General features: G+C 43.0%; 1 protein-coding gene across 1 annotated transcript; it reads left to right on the top strand.

Annotated features, from left to right (window-relative positions):
* The first annotated feature begins 9,076 nt into the window (after nucleotides 1–9,076).
* On the top strand, nucleotides 9,077–10,025 carry LOC111146283 (olfactory receptor 1L1-like). Its single transcript, XM_022501765.1, is given in 2 exon segments — nucleotides 9,077–9,250; nucleotides 9,252–10,025. Coding segments are annotated over 2 exon segments (948 nt in total).
* The last annotated feature ends 10,476 nt before the right edge of the window (nucleotides 10,026–20,501 follow it).

Here is a 20,501-nt window from a genome sequence, read left to right as displayed (position 1 = left end):
CTAGGATCCTAGTATATGCCCGACAGAAAGATGTGTAAATGGGCTCCAAGTCTTTACAAGAATATTTATAGCAACCGATATTCATGTTTATCGTCAGAAGAAGCAAGAGCCAAAAGCAACCCAAATGTCCATTAACAACAAAATTATTAATTTTGTTGTTAATTATTAATAGAAAAAATTATTAATAGAAAGCTAACGATACAAAAGAATACTGTAAAATAATGAAAATGAGCTAGCTACAGCTACACAAAATAAAAATCTCTGGGGGGAAAAATACTCTGCTAAAAACCTCTGAAACACAACCTTGAACAAAAGAGGCCAGGCACAAAAGAAGACCTATGATATGATTCCATTTATGTAAAGGTCAGAAGTAGGAAAACCTGATTATAGTGCTAGAAGTCACGAGAGGGGTTAACTTTGGGAGGAGGAAAGAGGGAAGGTCAGTGATAACCAGGGGCATGGGAAAGAGGGTTTCTAAGGTACTGATAAGGTTCAGTAGTGGTTAAATGGGCATTTTCATTTTGTGATAAATCTCTTATGACTTGCATGATTTCTCGTATGTGTATCACACTTCCATAAAATAGTTTTCAATCAATTCATAAAACACACTGAAATCAACAAGTTACTTGGAAATTATTAAAATAATTTGACAGTTTTTGCCCTTCAGCTTGTAATGTTCTCTTATAATATTTATCAGTATTCAGCAAACTGTTCTGCAAAAGGCCACATAGTAAATACTTTGCAGGTCAGTGCAGTCTCTGTCACAGCTACTCAACACTGCCACTGTAGTGTGAAAGCAGTCACAGACAATATGTAAGCAAATGAGTGTGCTGTGTTCCAATAAAACGTTATTACAGACACAGGTGGTAGACATAATCTGGCCAGCAGCCGTAATTCAGTGACCCCTGATGTATACAGTTAGGTTGAGTTAGGCACTAAATGGAATATATTTTTGTATTTATAAATTAATTTATATCAGTGGTCGAGTTGTTAGATATTTTTAATATCAATGCTGCTTATAGGAACTGATAGAATATTCCATGGGAAGAAGAAGTTGAGAACAATACAAATAGCAAGGCTTTATGTATATACGTGTTTGTATATAAAAGGAAGAGTTCAATTGGGCATGGAAGGGGACACTCTTCACTTTCACTAACTAAACTTCTAAATTATTTGAGTATCTTACCATGAGTGCACACTACTTCTGAAATTTAAAAACAGAGCTACAAAAGGAAAGCTCCAGCCTAAAATTATGGTGCTTTTGGCACAGAAATGTGGTGACCTTGATCGTTATGTTAGAGCAGATTCCATATTCCTTTTTACAGGAGGATTGGACTTACCAGGGGAACTTTCCAGGCTCACATCCAAGCAGGGGTGAGTTAACCTACTCAACAGATCAATGTCCTGTCCCACTCCACAGGATCTCAGGCACATTTGCTAGAACGTGCAAAGGCCCCTGTTCTCATTAGGCTTCCTAACCTCAGCAAGCACATCTCAGTCCTAGACCAGCTAGGCTAGGACGTGAAAGCTGATGTCTCGGCCCTCACCAGACACTCAGAGGAGTGACCCTCTGGGCACCTGCTAATCCAGAACTCATCACCGCTAACACAACTAGCAAAACCTAATGGAGAAAAACGACGTTCATGGAGGACTTCCTAAGCTCCAGTCCTCTGCATGGAAGGCTCAGTCTACTTTAGGTCAAGGATCCATAGGAGAATCTAATGAAAACAGTGTTAATCATCCTCAGAAAGGGGGGGGAAAGCACATTTCTTCATACATAGGAAACAAACACCCCATGTCAGGTGGCACCCAGTCTCTTGTAGCCCATTTAACAATGCTCTGGGGGAGTCAGGCATGCTCTACATGAAGAACCACCATCCTTAAGTCAAGACTAACACTGAAGCAAGAGAGACCATCAGGGGGCTTCCTGCCTGCCTACACTACGGATCCCCAAGGATCACTTTGCCTAAATTGGGTCTTGGCAGGATGCCCCCTAAGCTTCCACTGAGGCTTCTTAGAAGAATTCACTGTTTCCTCTAAGGGTCTTGTGAAGGTTTTCTTCGAAGTGCACTGTAATCTCTTCCTGAAAAACCACAAGGGATATTTTTCTCAGATCAGAGAGCCAGAGTTGGTAATGCGTCTCCTATATAACTGATGTGTCTTTATCTTTTGGATACTGAAAGTCATATAAATGACCTTCTCACCCTCTCCACTTTGGTCATCAGCAAGCTCAGAATGAAATGAGCTTCCAGAAGGGGTATCGGTGCTTGGTGCTGATTTTGTGCTCTCTCTCACACTATCATCTTCTACACCTTACTTTTTTGCTTCTTGTCCCTTGGCTATTTTTTATTTATTTTCTAATTAATATTTAGTTTTAAATATATTTATTTTCTCTATGTTTGTTTTTTCTTTCTAAACAACCCCATCCTTTTCGGGAGAAGATGAAGTAGGAAAAAAAGAAAGAAAGAAAGAGAAGAGAAAAGAAGAAAAGAAAAAAGAAAGGAAGGAAGGGAGAGAAGGAAGGGAAGGGAAGGGAAGGGAAGGGAAGGGAAGGAAAGGAAAGGAAAGGAAAGGAAAGGAAAGGAAAGGAAAGGAAAGGAAAGGAATGGAAAGGAAAGGAAAGGAGACAGCAAGCAAGGAAGAGAGCCAAATACTTGACTAGTTTTTTTGTTTGGTTGGTTTTTTTTTTTTGTTTTTTTTTTTTTTTTTTTTTTTTACATGTGACTCTGGAGTAATGCAGAGGGTAACTTTCAGGAGCCCCAACATACAGATTAATAGAAAATCTAGTCTCTCTCCTGAACATGCCCCTACCTCCTCTGATCTGTACGGAAATTCTCAAGGATGCTTTCCAGCATCCAAAGAGCCATGGCTGCACATTCCTTAACCGAAGAGCCAGAGGTACTCCCAGGAGTGCAGACGACTCCACATCAGCGGGGCCACAACTCCAGCTGAAACCGGAACAAGGCTAAGAGGGTTTGCAATGGATAAACTGTGTCAAATGTTACTCTGACTCCAAATCCAACTCTTAGGAGCCCCTGGTATCTTCAACATTCCCTGAAACCAAAGAACCTGATATTACCCTATAAACCAACAGCAGACTTTTTTTTTTTAAAAGATTTTATTTATTTATTTGACAGAGAGAAATCACAAGTAGGCAGAGAGGCAGGCAGAGAGAGAGGAGGAAGCAGGCTCCCTGCTGAGCAGAAAGCCCGATGCGGGGCTCGAACCCAGGACCTGGGATCATGACCTGAGCCGAAGGCAGCGGCTTAACCCACTGAGCCACCCAGGCGCCCCCCAACAGCAGACTTTAATCTATCTTCATCATTTGTCCTTGGGTGAGCACCAGCACCCACCCACCCACGTGCTTATGTGCACACATATACACACTTTTCCGTTGTCTGAAAACTGCTGGCCCCCTACCTATACTTCGCCCCTCCAAAATAAAAATACCAAGTCACCTCCATTGACATCCGCATCTTCCAGAATACCCATCATTGTTCCTCAACCCTTAGTCACCTACAAATGGGGAAGCTGAGTCACACCTATGAGACCTGACCATGAATCTGAGTAGGCTCTGGGAATAGTCTCAACACCAAGTAGAAGGCCCCTGACATTCCGCATCCCCTTGGGCTGTGATTTGCTTTCTAAACCTGGAAAGGGCACAGAGCAGATGTCCCCAAGGGAACAGTAGGCAGAGAGAATAGCCTATTCCCTCAGAGCACAAGGGGTCCCAAGGAGGCCTGGTGAAGGGAGTCCAAACCATTATAGGCTGGGAGAGGTCTCGGGGCACGTAAGTCCTCATCTTGGTAATTCTGGGTAACAGTCTTCTGAAGGGAGTAGTCAGGCTGGGGCTGGGGATGAGAGGTGGGGACTAGAAAGAAATTTGAAACCCTGTGGGGGAAACATGCTGACCAAGCACGTGGCTCCTCCTTGTTCTCCTTGGTTTCCTGGAGCAGAGGTAAGGGAGAGGGTAAAGGGGCTGGGCACTTGAACTGAAGTGCGGATCCTAAATAAATTTGCAGACATCACCCAGAGACATCTTCTGCATCTAGAGAGGTTGCAGTGGAGAGAAAACATCTGGTTGCAACAAACAACCAGCTTCACAGTCCACGCTTACCAGGCATGCCTTCCTCGTCACCCACCATCTGAGAACGGTGAGTTCCAAAGGGTCTGTGTCAAAATCCCCGCGAGGACTTTGATAAGATATCCATGAGTCAGGAAAGGGTTATCCATGTGTTTTTGTCAAAAAGAACCCAACAAAGTCGAGCGCTGTGTGTGTGCACAAAGAAACGGGTGGTCCCTATGACTAAAGCCTCTGGCTTTCACATGTTTGGTTAACCTAAGTGCGGAACACGCAACCTTCCAGAATTTGACCACGCCTGTTTATTTACTTTATCAAAATATTTTCCCCCCATCTTGGAGTCTAAATTGCTCACTCTGGGGGCGGAGGTGCTGACCCTCTGCAGGGCCCTGTGCTTTCACGTGTTCACCGAGCCAGCAGCTTTGTGAGACAGGTTTTCCTATTAGTCCCACTTCACAGATGGAGAAACTGAGTCACAGAGAGGTTAAGTAACTTGCACTAGACCGCTTGCCTGGCAAGGACAAGACCCCATACCTAGAAAGTGGGCCCTAGTCCCCATGTGCAGTGTGACCCCTGCCACAGGCAGAAGCCAGGAGGCCTGCATTCCGCTCTTGGTTCTAGCAATTCAAACGTCACGATGATGAAGGTCCTTCCTCCCAGCAGGCCTCAATCTTCCCCCTCCTTTTTTTTTTTTTTTAAAGATTTTATTTATTTATTTGACAGAGAGATATCACAAGTAGACAGAGAGGGAGGCAAAGAGAGAGAGAGAGAGAGAGGGAAGCAGGCTCCCTGCTGAGCAGAGAGCCCGATGCGGGACTCGATCCCAGGACCCTGAGATCATGACCTGAGCCGAAGGCAGCAGCTTAACCCACTGAGCCACCCAGGCGCCCCAATCTTCCCCCTCCTTAAAGTGAGAGGGCTGGACTACATGATCTCTAAGAGTTTCTCTGGTGCAGATTCCCTACGAGTGTGTCTCAAAGCTGAAGGAGTAAGAAACCAAGGGACACCTTCCAGGAGAGAAGGCTCCTGTCCTTCCTGTCCTTCCTGTCCGGTCCCGGTCCCACCGGCCGTGAACTGCACGGAGTGCTGTTCCCTAGACAGTCACGTGAGGGCCGCTGCTTTTCTTCCTTCCATCTGTTCAGAATCCGAAATGAACTTCCAGGCATTCTTTCATTCCACAAATATTTATCAAGGGACTACTATGTTCTAGGAACCATGCCAGAGGGGGTTAGTGTAACAAAGAACCAAACGTGGTCCTCATACTTGGGCAGCTCACAGCCTAGTGGGGAAGGCAGTGTTGTAAATACTAAGATTCAGTCCCAGTCCATAGTGTGTGGGCCGGAGGGCCGCCGGGGTCTGAAAGAATGTACTCCTGGAGGTTGGAGGCTAGAGGCTGGAGGCTGAAGCGGGGGACCTCTCGCCAGGGTAACAGACAGGGCTAATGGATGATTCGGGCACATGGAAAAGTAAGTCCCTAAGGCAAGAAGAAGAAAAGACTCCCTTACAACTGGAGCATGAAATGTGAGAGGGCAGGGAGGGAGGCAGTAGACGAGCCACAGAGCCCGCAGGAGCCAGTTCACGGGAAGCTCAGTAAAGCCACAGGAAGGAACTGGCCCTCAGTCTGTGGGTAACGGGGAGGCTCATGCAGCAGGAAAGTGCCTGTGTTGGGTTGGGTCCCCCAAAAAAGATACACTGGAGTCCTAATCTCCAGTACCTCAGAATGTGACCTTATTTGGAGATAGGGTCTTTGCAGAGGTAATCAGATTAAAAGTGAAGTCATTAGAATGACTAGAATTAGAATCATAATCCAACATGATCAGTGTCCTCATGACAAGGGGAAATTTGGACACAGAAACACATAGGCATCAGGGAAGACAGTGTAAAGAGACCAAGAGAGAAGACCAGCATCTACAAGACAAGGCGAGAGGCATGGGACAGACCCTGCACAGCCCCAGGAAGGAACCAACCTGCCAACTCCTCTAGAATTGAGAGAAAACACATTTCTATTGTTTTAAGCTACCCGGTCTGTGGCCCTTTGTTATGGCGGCCCTGGGACATTAACCCAGACTTTAACCTGAAGAGTTAGGTGATCATGTTTTTATTTGTTAAAAGAATGCTGTTTCTTCAGTGCAGAGAATGGATGGTGGAGGGGGTGTCCAGCAGGGCTGCGGGAACCCAATACATCACAGGGACGATACTGGAATAATCTAGGTGGGAATGATGGTTTTCACCAGAGTGCTGGTGGGGAAATGAAAAGGTCCACAAGATTCAAGGGATTTAGGAGGTCAAACCAGGGAGATCCCTGGAGAAGCAAAGTCCATGCTGATGAGCCCTAGACAGAAAAAATGGAAAAATGAGTCTGATTCTGGTAACACCGGCCCCCTGCATGCTTCTAGTCCCAGCCCCTCTGCTCTCACAGCCAGATGTCCGTCTCTTTCCCTCTGCATTTGGTCCAGCCCTGCTTCTCCTTCCCGGCCACCAGCTTCTTCTTTATCAGACACTTCCCAGTTGCCCCCATGACATATATTGTGTTGTGGCTTACAAACTACTTCCACATACACGTCCCTCACGTTTCTTCTGAGAGCAGGCTTTAGTTTGTCTTATGTATGAAGAAAGTGAAACAGCAGGGAAGGGATTTTGCCAGACATGTTGTGAGTAGTAGAGCCAGGATTCGAGCCCACAGCTGCTGTTTCAGCATCCCGAGTGTTTTCCTGTGCCCTACCACCACTCAGGTCAACACGGGGCTTGAGAGAGGTCCTGTCTCTAGCAGTTACAGTAGAGGACTCCATACAACATTGATTTTGAAAGCCTGTCACTTGCTGGAATAAGGACGTTAAGGTAGAAGACTTCCACAGTGAAAAATAACATCCCTGCACATTCGCTTCTGGCATAATCTTGTTGAAGATTTGCTGAAGTGTGAGGACATACCATTTTGTGTTTAAGACCATCCTAGTTGGGATCCAGGCTCTGGCCCATGTGGGCTGCATGATCTTGAGAAAAGCACTCAACATTTTTCACCTCAATTTTCTTTTTTCCTTTTTTTAATTTAAATTCAGTTAGCCAACATATAGTACATAATTAGTTTCTGATTCTTCTGTTGCATAAAACACCCAGTGCTCATCACATCATGTGCCCTCCTTAATGCCCATCACCCATCCCCATCCCCCCCACCTCCCCTACAACAACCCTCAATTTGTTTCCTAATGTTAAGAGCTTCTCGTGCTTTGCCTCCCTCTCTGATTTCTTTCCATTCAGTTTTCCCTCCCTCTCCCTATGATCTTCTTTGCTATTTCTTATATTCCACATACGAGTGAAACCATATGATAATTGTCTTTCTCTGCTTATTTCACTTAGCATAACAGCATCCAGTTCCATCCATGTTGATATAAATAGTAGGTTTTCATTGTTTCTTATGGCTGAGTAATATTCTGCTGTATATATGAACCATATCTTCTTTATCCATTCATCTGTTGAAGGATATCTTGGCTCCTTCCAGTTTGGATAGTGTGGACACTGCTGTTATAAATATTGGGCTGCAGGTGCCCCTTCTTTTCACTACATTTGTATCTTTAGGGTAAATATCGGCAGTGCCGTTTGTGGGTCGTAGGGTAGCTCTATCTTCAACTTCTTGAGGAACCTCCATACCATTTTCCAGAGTGACTGCACCAACTTGCATTCCCACCAACAGTGTAGGAGGGTTCCCCTTTCTCTGCATCCTCTCCAACATTTGTTCTTTCTTGTCTTGTTAATTTTAGCCATTCTGACTGGTGTAAGTTGGTACCTCAGTTTTCTTATCTTTTAAAAGGGAACGCTGTTCAGAGCCAGATCAGAGTTGTTTGGAGTGATATGCATGAAATATTCAGCTCAGTGCCTGATACATAGCAAGGACTCAATATGTCTTGGGCACAACTGCTATTATCTGCCTTAATTTCATACTCATTTCCAGATCCTGAAAGCACACAAAAATACTTCTTTCTCAACATCTCAGAAATTTAGGTGAAGGGTGGTCAAACAGTGAAAAATCTAAAGGCTGTGAGATTTTGCAAAGAAATCAAGAATAATTGCTTTCAAGAGCATCCTGGAACACCTGACAGAGAAGAGTATTAAGGCAGGAAGTAAAGGAAGAAATAAAGCAACTGATGAAGGAGAAGTAGAGGTGGAGTGAGAAGGTATGTACTGCCCCCTAAAATTATTGAGAAGAATACCACAAATCAACATATTAGATAATTGGTCCAAGACCACACAGACAGAAAATGAAGGAGCTCATTTCAAAATGTGTGCTTTTTAATAAGGACACCACACTAAACTCTCTGCTTTCCAGGGCATCTCTCACTATACCTGTAGCATTTCATTGTGCTTATTTGTTTAAAAATTCCTTTCCCACTAGACTCTAGCTACCTTAAGAACAGGAATTGAGAATGATTCATCTTCTTGATCTCAGTGTTGGGTTCCCAGTGAGCATTTAATTCAACAGTGTTGAATTATTGTAAAGGCACAAATCTCTGATGACTAAGAGTGTTTCAATAAAGAGGTTCATATATAATAGAGGTTTTTCCCAGCTTTTAATGAAATGTTCGCTCTGAAAGGGTGACTATGAACACTGTTTGCCTCGTTGGCATTCATCTTACTTACCTGATTCACTTAGCTGTTTGGGGGTTTTTTGTTTGTTCGTTTGTTTTCTTGCTTTGTTTTGTTTGCAAGGGTAGTAGAGAGATGAGCCTCAACCTGACATACATGAACAAGTATTTATGGGGAGGGACCCAGAAAAATTGGCATCACTGAGGTCCACCTGGGATTCTTTCTGAAAGGAAATCCTCTCTGATGTCTCTGCATTTAACATAAGTTAAACTTTTGTATTGTTCAACTTCTTGTGGACTGTAGAAGGGAAGACAGCATCATGGACAATTTATAGGAATCCTAGGAGAGAGAGGAATAAACTGAAACTTGTTGAATTGAAAATTCTGATTTTCCGTATTCATTGGCACAGGCAGGATTATGGAGAGAGTCAACCAAACCAGTAGTGTCTCTGAGTTTATCCTCCTGGGACTGTCCTCCTGGCCGGAGGACCAGAAGCCACTTTTTGCCCTGTTCTTCATCATGTACGTGGTCACAGTGGTGGGAAACCTGCTCATCATCCTGGCCATCCACTCTGACACTCAGCTCCAGACACCCCATGTATTTTTTCCTCAGCATCTTATCCTTCATTGATGTTTGCTACACAACAACCATTGTTCCCAAGATGCTAGTGAACTTCCTGTCAGAGAAGAAGTCCATCTCCTATGCTGAGTGTATGACCCAGATGTATTTCTTCTTGGCTTTTGCCAACACAGAAAGTTACCTCCTGGTGGCCATGGCCATTGACCGTTTTGTGGCCATATGTGATCCCTTCCACTATGTCACCATCATGAGCCACCGCCGCTGTGTTCTGCTGCTGATCTTCTCCTGCTCCATCTCTGTCCTCCATTCTCTCTTACTTGTTCTCCTGATAAATTGTCTCACCTTCTGCAACTCCAATGTTATCCCCCACTTCCTCTGTGACATCAAACCTCTGCTGAAATTGTCCTGTTCCTCCACATTCATCAATGAAGTTGTAATTAACACAGAAGGATTGATAACCCTGGTGACCCCCTTTATATGCATTATCATCTCTCACTTCCAGATCCTCATTGCTGTTCTTAAGATCCCCTCAGTTTCTGGGAAGCGTAAAGCTTTCTCTACCTGTGGCTCCCACCTCACCATGGTGACCCTCTTTTATGGAAGTATTATTTATGTTTATTTCCGACCCCTGTCCAGCTACACCATCAAGGACAGTGTGGCCATGGTCATCTACACAGTTCTGTCCTCCATGCTGAACCCTTTTATCTACAGCCTGAGGAACAAAGACATGAAGCAGGGCATGAGGAAGCTGATGGGTAGGAGGAGGTCCCAGGCAGCATCTTCCTGAGCACACTCAGGAGCGAGTCTTCTCCTTTGAGCCCTCATTTCTGCTGATTCCTGGTATACATATCCAGCTACTAGAGGCTAGCATAGCTAAGCCGAATATTCCTGGGAAATTGTATGAATGACCAGATAAGAATATTGTACCTGTTCTTTCATATTCATAATATCTTATATTTATTTTACAGTATAATAATGTATCATATATATTATATGTATATACCCACCACCTCATTAGGGCTCCCTTGCTAACCCAGGGTCTTTGCATCCATTTCTCATTCCCAATTCCCATTCCCTTTTCCTATTCACTCCTTCCAAGTGTAGCTGAAAACTTATTAATTTTTCTTTACCAAATTTCTCCCTGTTCAATACCTCTGAGTTCCTAGTATCCTTGTGTAATTTAAGAAACAACTTCAATTAAATGTGGTACATATATGCAATGGAATATTACTCAGCCATCAAAAAGAATGAAATCTTGCCATTTGCAATGAGATGGATGGAGCCAGAGAGTATACTGCTAAGGAAAATAAGTCACTCAGAGAAAGACACACACCATATGATTTCACTCATATGTGGAATTTAAGAAACAAAATGAACAGGCCAAGAGAAAGAGAGAGGGGCAAACTAAGAAACAGACTCCTAACTATGGAGAACAAACTGATAGGCTACCAGAGGGGAGGGAGGTGAGTTGGGGGGATAGATAATGGGGATTAAGGAGGGTACTTGTGTAATACCAGGTGTCATATGGAAGTGTTGAATCACCATGTTGTATACCTGAAACTAATATTACACTGTATGTTAACTGGAATTTAAATAAAAACCTTTTTGAAAGAAACATCTTCAATTAGTTATTTGAATTGCTGTAATTTCAATGCCTGTGAAATCACTTAAAGTGGGTGAATGTGTGTGTGTGTGTGTGTGTGTGTGTGTGTGTGTGTGTGTGTGTGCACGTGCAGGTGCATGTATATGTTGTCTTCTGCATAAGATTAAGACCTCCCCAACAGCAGAGGCCATTTTTGCACACTAGGCGGAGAATAGATGATGTCTCCCCCATTTTTGGACTCTCTCTCAGCACAATGTCCTAGGTCCTGTACACAGTGTAGAATCAAGGGTTGGCCCTAAGGAGCTGGTTGACTTAGCAGCTGCAGTCCAGCACTCTAGGTGACCTGGTCTGCTTCTGTATGTCTTCCCTGGCATCTTTCCCTTTGTTTTATGGCAGCTTTTGGTCCATCCTCTCTTCCTGACCATCTTTTTTATGTCATTCACCCTGAAAGTATCTGTATTTTTTACATCATCACTAACCATTTGGTCTATTTTCTAAGGTGAGAGGACAAATTTTTTGTGATGAGATTTATTCTGAGTGACGTTTGAAGATAGAACTAGACCAAATATTTGTGGTTTTTTTATTTAACTTAATTTTTTCAGTGTTCCAAGCTTCATTGTTTATGCACCACACCCAGTGCTCCATGTAATACGTGCCCTACTTAATACCCACCATCAGAATCACCTAATCCTCCAACTCCTCTCCCCTCCAAAACCTTCAGTTTGTTTCTCAGAGTCCACAATCTCTCATGGTTTGTCTCCCTCTCCGTTCACTTTTCCATTCCTTCTCCTAATGTCTTCCATGTTATTCCTTATGCTCCACAAGTAAGTGAAACTATATGATAATTGACTCTCTCCACTTGACTTATTTCACTCAGCATAATCTCCTCCAGTCCCATCCATGTTGATAGAAAGGTTGGGTATTCATTCTTTCTGATAGAGGCATAATATTCCATTGTATATATGGACCATGTCTTCTTTATCCATTTGTCTGTTGAAGGGCATCTTGGGTCTTTCTACAGTTTGGCGACTATAGCCATTGCTGCTATAAACATTGGGGTACAGATGGCCCTTCTTTTCACTACATCTGTATCTTTAGAGTAAATACCCAGTAGTGCTATTGCAGGGTCATAGGGAAGCTCTATTTTTAATTTCTTAAGGAATCTCCACACTGTTTTCCAAAGTGGCTGCACCAACTTGCATTCCCACCAACAGTGTAAGAGGGTTCCCCTTTCTCCACATCCTCTCCAACACACGTTGCTTACTATCTTGTTAATTTTGGTCATTCTAACTGGTGTAAGGTGGTATCTTGATGTGGTTTTGATTTGAATCTCCCTGATGGCTAACATTTTTTCATGTTAGACCCAATATTTGTAAGAATTGGGAAAGTAATTCCCGTCACAGTATAGGGAAGAAATTCAAAAGTCAGAGTTATTGAAAAGTGACATCCACCCTCACTGGGTCTTGCAAAGACAACTCATATATCAGACTGGAATTGAGCTAGATAACATTCAAGGTCACTTACAGTTCAGAGACATTATTTAATATTTAAGAGTTTCAGATTCCTCATTTTCAAAACTGACAACAGTAATATTTTATAATAAGGTACATGTCCAAGTAAGATTGACTCTTGAAAATGTCCTAGCTTTAGATACTTTGTTATAATTTTATTGGGCCATAGGGCTTAAAAGAAATGCCACACTCTCAATTATCTGGGGAAGATATTATTCCAGTGGCAAGAAATGAAAATTTGAATGGGTTAGAAAATGTGATATTTAAGTGACCATCTAAGAGTAGAAAGGTTAAACATCATTGCCTGAGGCAATGCTTCTTTCCTAATCTCAACCTTTTCTTCAACCTGAGAGGTTTAATGTACTACCTCGGTTTTTTTTTTTTTTCCACCCTATTTCTGTTTCTACCCCAGGGAAGATGAGTGTCTTATATGATTGGTAAATGTGAGAAGCTTATGTTTGGCATGTATCAAAGCAAAAATGGCACCAGGCAAAGTGAAATGGGCAAGGAAGACTTTATTCAAGATTCTCACAATAGGGGGAGGGAGCAGAACTCAGTCTGAAAGGAAGGGTGGTAGGTTTGTAAGCTCTGGGCTGAGCTAGAGGAAAAGTACTAGAGGACATTAGGAGAGTCATACACCATCTGTGTTTGCTAATTGGCTTTATCCAGAGGGAAAATAAACTTTCCATTTCTCAGTGACCAAAAGCAATTTTGTAACTTGGCGTGAGGCACCCACAGACAATGGGAGATGGGACGCTATCTTCTTTGATGATTACGTATCAGAGGGATGGCTCCGGGTCCTTGGGAAAGGTAATCCTGGGTTGCAGAACTGGCAAGAGGCTTTTAAAAAGATTTATGCCTCAAAGAGTCAGAGAAAGAACTTGCAAATTTTCTATGAAATGGAAGGTGAGGGCCCCAGAGTCAGGAAGAAGATGATCATTGAGTCAAGCTGAGGCGAACAGTGAGGCCATCTTGGTCACCTGCTTGGCTCAGTCCTCACCTGAGGGGAAGGAATTCTCCGCTTCTCTGAGCCTGTGGATGAGACAGCCTCATTTTCCCTCCGTTCTCTCCCGACTTTTGTCAGTATAAAGGTGTCTCCACCTGCCACCTCCTCTTCCTATTTCTCGGGCCTCCTCAGAGAATCCCCACAATCCTCGGGGAACCCCATAACCATATCCGGGTTCTGAGAGCTTCTTGCAGATTGTTCCTGGAGACAGAAACACACTTGCCCAAGCCTGTCTGTTTGGTGCTGGTGTCCGCGAATCAATAGTAATGTTCTCAGCTAGAAATAATCTGTGACACTCCCCTGGGCCCCAGTGAGCTTCCCAGAGACATCCCCCCTTTCCAAACCAATGTTATGACTGGAACAACACTTCTGGTCCTTACTTTGATTGCAAGAAACGCTTCAACAGCAACCATCAGGAAACACTAAAAAAGCAAAGGCTTATCACTTATTACTTACCGGAAATCACACAGCACACTTGGGGCCCACAGGAAGGCACCAGGCAGAGACTGAAAGGGGAGGAGAGAAGCACAGGCCCCCAGTTCTGTTTTTACTGGGGTAGAGGGAGGGGGCCTAGGGCTTCAGTGGGCTCACTCTTGGTTGGTGAATTTAATACATAGGAGCAGGAATTTAAAGCAAGGGAAGAAAAAAGGCAAGTGGCCTAAATGTGGCCCGTTTGATCAAAATCAACCAAAACATCTAAAACAAAGGAGCCTGGCTGAGAGAGGGGTCTTGTCTTCTTTATCTGGTCCTGCGGCTAGCAGTGTGCTTACCTGAAGTGGGTGTTTTTTTGACATGGATGCCAAGGCTATCATTAAGTCAGGCACTTGCACCAAAAAATGGGAAAAAGAAAAAAAAAAAAAACCATCAAGGCTTACACCACGCTCCCTCAAGGGGTTTCTCAAAGCTCAGCTACCCAGGCTGCGAACTTTCTTGGCTGTTTACTAGAACCCCATTTCAATTCTAGAATATGCATTTTGGCGTATTCTAGTTGCCAGAACCGGGTTCTGATAAGTTATTAAATTTCTGGTCATATGTTCAGATATGTTTTTAAAATTTTAATGATGTTTTTTGAAAGTCCTAGGTGTTTACAATCTGTGCTTTGGGAAGTTGGGGAGATGTCTATATTAGGCACTCGTGCTTTCTTCTGAACCGTAAACACCGATTCTATGTGGCTAAGCACACAAGGGCTGTGGGACTAGACACAGGTGAGGGGAACACCTTCTCCTTCTAGGGGTCTTCACAGACACTTCGGCTCTGACCCCGGGGCATGACAAGGCCTCTGTCTCAGTGATGTGGGGGCATGAGATGTTTTTGTCTGAGTTGAGACAGGAAGCCCCTATCCTGGCAAGGGTTCCTAGGGGGATCTTGGGGCCTGTGCCATCCTTGTAAAGTGGTCTCTGTGGTGTCATTCTCTTTCAGCTTTCCTAAACCTTCAGTAAAATGTCAGTCACAGGTGTAGCCTTTTCTTGACTCTGCTCTGGCCACCTAGGAAAGCTTCTGTATCCATGGAGATGGAGTAGGATACAGCCGAGTTTCCTTCCTTCTGACCAGTCTGGAGGCAGCAAAAGCCTCTGGTCAGAAGCATCCACGCAGCAAACCCACAAGGGGCAGCCTCGTGACTTGGAAGCCAGAGCAGGTCCCTATTTGACAAGGTAGTTCCTGGGGAAACTCTCAGAAAGATCTGGAAAACAGAGAAGTGCAGCCCTCCGAGTCCCATCCCAGACTAACTGACCCAGACTACAATCTCCAGAAAGGGGCCCAGGGATTTTAACAGGCTTCTCAGATGATCTGAGGCAACAGACTCCATCCTATGTTGTGCAACAGCATTTAGGAATGACCGTTCGTTCAGGAATGACCACTCCATGCCAGGACATGTCCGGCTACATGTGCCAGGAGAAAGACTCTGTCAGAGACAGAAAATAGAACATGCCAGAGTTGAGCCACTTTAACTCCCCGCTGATGGCCCCAGTAGGCCCCCGATTGCTGTTCTAATATATCATCAGTAGACTTGGGTACACCTATCAGCACCCTAGTGACATCTCCAGCTCCTTCTCCCACTTCCCTTCCCAAACCTACTGGCTCCATCTTGATCCCTTCTTCCTGGATCTGCTCTTTATCTCCGCCCACCTCCCACTGGGCCCATACGTTTGCAGTACACAGTGCCCAAAGACCACACTCTTATCATACCCCGGAGAAAGATGGAACTTTAGAAAGGTCATGACCCATCATTCAAGTCAAATTATATCTAACATCTGCTCTTTTAGAAGGAAGAACAATGTATAAATCATTTTAGAAAGATCACTTACGAAAAGACGGTTTATGCTCGCCATCAGACGTAATTAGCAAAAGATACATCGAAACCACAGTGAGATATTTCACACACAACAGATTGGCAAAGCAAAAAAAAAGATGTCTGGCAATCCTGAGTGTGGGTCAGTATAGGGAACAACGAGTGACCTTGACAGTGCCCCCAGGAGGATAATTTAGCTTGGTTACTTTGGGAGAACAATTTGGCATGTTTCCTCCATACTAAAACTGAATGTGTACACACCAGGGACACCCTGGTTTGAGCTCAGGGTACAACAGAATAGTTTCACTGCCCTAAAAACGCTCTGGATTTCCCCTATTCATCTCCTCCCTTCACTTTACAAACCAACGAACAAAACCTGCAACCACTGATCTTTGTACTTGGCTCTATAGTTTTGTTTTTTCCAGAAAGTCATAGAATCATAATCATAGAGTATGTAAGGTTTTCAGACTGGCTTCTTTCCCTGAGCAAATATGCGCTAAGTTTCCTTTCTCTCTTCACGACTTGATAGTTCATTTCTCTCGGTTACTCGATGATAGTCCATTGCATGGATGGATCACGGTTTGCTTATTCATTCAACTCCTGGTAGTTTCCATTTGGGGCAATTATGAATAAAGCTGCTGTGGACGTTCACATGAGAGAAGTTTTTGTTTTAAATTGTCAAAAACTGGAAGCAGCTCAAACTTCTGTCATCAGACAAATAGACATAAAAATTGTGGTGTATCTATTTACAGGAAATATTCAGGATCTTATCTTACTATGATTGTGAAATGGGGTCATTTCTTCCACTTAAATCCATACCCCTTGTATAACAGGAGGCACTGTTGCAAGCCCACACAGAGCGAGTAGCCTGAAACTTATGGAAACCAAGTTGGCCTTGCTTTAGAAAGCCGGAGGTGAGCCATGTAGGCATTAGCTGAGATATGGCCTCTGTAGAATTCATGCACCAAGTTCATGCCTCAGGTAACGTAGTGACTGAATGCTTACATCCTCCCAAAATTCATATGTTGAAATGCTACTCCCCAGGGTGCTGGTATTCGGAGGTGGAACCTTAGGTGGCGATTAGGTCATGAGGGTGAAACCCTCTTGAATGAGATTAGTGCCTTTATGAAGGAGCCCAGAGAGCTCCCTTGCCCCTTGTACCATGTGGGGACACAACAAAGAGACAGCCATGTGTGCAGGAAACCAGTCTTTGATCTTGGACTTTCCAGCCTCCAGAATGATGAGAAATAAATATTTGTCGTCTAAGCCATCCAGTCTATGGTATTTTTGTTAGAGCAGCCCAGATAGACTAAGACAGGAAATTATCTCTACAGTCTGTTCATGTACAATATTTCTGTTGAGGCTGAAAAGAGACTGAAAAGCTGAGAGAGACCCCCCTCTCCCCACCCCACACACACATACTGGAGACACTTGAAAGCTTCATCATGGACCAACATTGGTCTGCAGGCTGACATCTCTAACATGAGAGTCACTGATGTGGAATACACCGGAACCTGGGAGGCAGTTCAAAATTTTAGTCCAGGTTGAGATTTTGCTTAGATCCTAACATGAATCTGGTGGGTGCTAACCCAGCTCCCCTAGAAACAGATGTCTGGTAGCATTCTTTTGTAAGCACGAGTCCTTGTTCTATCCCTCAGCTTAAAAAAGGGGATAATAATGATAATAATAATAACTATCTTTATTGAATATTACTCTGTACTAGTTATTGTGTTAAATACTTTACATGTGTTATCTTTAGTTTCCACAAGAACCCAAAAATGCAGATACTAATATTGTTCCCTGACACTTCGCGAAATTTCATAACGTGTTTATGGCCACACAGTCATTATAGTTGGGAGTTGGGCTTTGGAACATCTGTCTGTCCCCAAGCCCGGGTCTTGGTACTATGATGTGTTACCCGATTGCCAACTCTGGATAGGACTCACATATACTCAGTTATTATTAAACACCAACCATAGCTCAGGCACCTTCCAGGGGATACTACTGAGAGTTCACTGACACTTAGTATTAAAATTTTAAAGGAAAAATCATTCAGAGGATATTGCTCAGAGGATGTGCCGCCCATCCAGACTTCCTCCAAATCTAAAATCTGACATCTTGCCAGGCCGGATCACTGGAGACCTGAACATCTAGACAGTATTATTTTTGCCTCCAAATTATTGCCTATGTAAATTTTTATGCCCCAGTGTAACTGCCAAAAGCTTATTTTCAGGCTGATTGAAAGAAAGCCCATGGAATTTATCTGTTCTTAGAATACAGATGTTAGTACTTCACGTAAGCAACTGGTTTCTTTTTATCTTTGGTCACTGTGAACTCGGTGACTGGCCAGAAAGCTTGGAGCCAAATCTGAGGCCCTCCCCCGACAAGAGTTATTGCAATCTGTGTTTTCAGAGTCATCCCTGGCCCAATTTTATGTCCACACCCTTGTTTATTCCTTCTTTGATTGCATTTCACGTCATTTTTAATTTATCCTGTCTTGTATTTTATATATTCTTCAAACCTGCCTTACACTCTTCAGAAAGAAGATTTGGGGGTGTCTGGGTGGCTCAGTGGGTTGAGCCCTCTGCCTTCAGCTCAGGTCATGATCTCAGGGTCCTGGGATCAAGCCCTGCGTCGGGCTCTCTGCTCAGAGGGGAGCCTGCCTCCCCCTCTCTCTCTGCCTACCTCTCTGCCTACTTGTGATTTCTGTCAAATAAATAAAATCTTTAAAAAAAAAAAAGAAAGAAGACTTGGTATAAATAATAAATAAGTTTAAATCAGAGAAGGAAATCCACCAAAATGTAGAAACAATGGTTATCTCTGGGTAGTGGAAATATAGACTTTTTTAAATTTGCTTCTTCATAAAAGGTCCCAATTTTGACCATTAACATTATTTCTTTTATAAATACAAATATATATTTTTACAGAATCAATATAAACTACACATAAATTATAGATTATCTGTATATAAATCACAGACAAAATGGAAAATTCTATTTATTTTTTGTTTTCGCTTTTAATATTGGTAACAGTATTGTCCATTCATGGAGGTTGAAGGTGAAGATGGGGCATTTGAAAGGAAGGGAACTTAATGATAGATAATTTTCTGTGTTAATTTGGCTGAGCCCAGTACCCAGATAGTTGGTCAAACATTGTTCTGGATGTTTCTGTGAAGACATTTTTTTAGATGAGGTTAACATTTAAATCAGTGGACTTTGAGTAAAGCAGATTATCCTCCATAATGGGGGTGGGTCTCATCCAATCAGTTGAAGATATTAATAAAACACAGACTGACCTCCCCAAAGCACGAAGTCAGCTAGCACACTGCCTTTGGACTTGAATTGCAACTCTTCCCTCAGTCTCCAGCCTTAGCCAATTCCTTTAAACAAACAAACAAATAAATCATACAGATGGCAAATAAGCACACAAAAAGATGTTCAGCATTATTAGTCATTCAAGAAGTCCAAATTAAAACCGTAAGGAGATATCACTACACATCCATTAAAGCGGATAAAATTTAAAAGACTATCAATACCAGGTCCTGGTAAGGGGATCATCTGGAAATCCTATCCATTGCAAAATGGATACAGCCACCTTCTATTTTAACAATTACTTAAGATGGCTTCACAGTTTCTTAAAATATTTAATATACACCTACTATACAACAGGTAATACCATTCCTACACATTTACCCAGGAGAAATGAAAACATATGTTTACACAGGGAACTATAGCCACCTAGTTCTCAGTAGCCAAAGATTGGAGACATTCTAGCAACTGATGAATAAGTAAATAAGCCGTGCCTCTGTTCATAGAAAATTACTCAGCAGTATAAAGGAATGACCTACGGATGTGCAACAACTTGGATGAATCTCAAAACAGCAGGCAAAGTGAAAGAAGCTAAACAAACAAAAAGGCTACATATTGTGTAATTTTGTTTATCTGACATTCAGAAAGATCAGATCAGTGTTTGCCTAGAACCAGGAGTGGGAGAAGGGTAATCACTACAGAAGGGCAGGAGAAAAATTCACAGAGTGATGGGAATGTTCTGTGTCTTGATTGTAATTATCGCATAACTAGAATACATTTGGCAAAACTCATCCAGGAGAATACTTAACATGGATACCTTTTATTTTACATAAATTGCATTTTATGTATCATAAGACTTGACTTTAAAAAATACTACATTTTGTAGAAAATAAAGGTAGTTTTATTTTGGACCTTGGGCTAGGGAGGTGTCTCTTAAATAAGATCAAAATGAGTTGACAACAAAATATTGATAAAACTGGCTCAGCATTAAAACCCAAACCTTGGAGTGGCTCAGTTGTTAAGCTCAGGTCATGATCCCCCAGTCCTGGGATCGAGCCCCTCATTGGGCTCACTACTCAGCGGGAAGCCTGCTTCTTCCTCTCCCTTTGCCCCTGCTTGTGTTCCCTCTCTCACTGTCTCTCTCTGTGTCAAATAAATAAATAAAATCTTTTAAAAAAAATAAAATAAAACCAAAACCTTTGCAATGATACAAGGTGCTATGTCAACCTGACCTGTCCAGCCTCATTTCCTGCCTCTCTGTGCTCATTCAGTCTAGTCCACTTGCCCTTTTATTATTTGTCAAGCACATCAGGCACATTTCTGCCTCAGGGCTTTTGCCAATTCCATCTGGCAATTATACACCTCCTTCAATGCAAAAGAAATTATAAGCAATGACTGTGGCCATGCAAGGCCCACCCTCCAACCTGATGTCTCAATTCCAAGTGTAATTCCAGACCAGATTCAGTCATGCCCTGCTTGTCTGGCTGGGAGGGGGACAGATGAAGCAGAGAAAGAACCACTGTTCCTGCCACTTTGAATCAGTAA

Source organism: Enhydra lutris, unplaced genomic scaffold (assembly GCF_002288905.1).
Source record: "Enhydra lutris kenyoni isolate GAN:26980312 unplaced genomic scaffold, ASM228890v2 scaffoldscaffold13, whole genome shotgun sequence".
NCBI classification, from domain to species: Eukaryota; Metazoa; Chordata; class Mammalia; order Carnivora; family Mustelidae; genus Enhydra; species Enhydra lutris.
The sequence above is the reverse complement of the archived record's forward strand: the minus strand, read 5'-3'. Positions and strand labels throughout refer to the sequence as shown.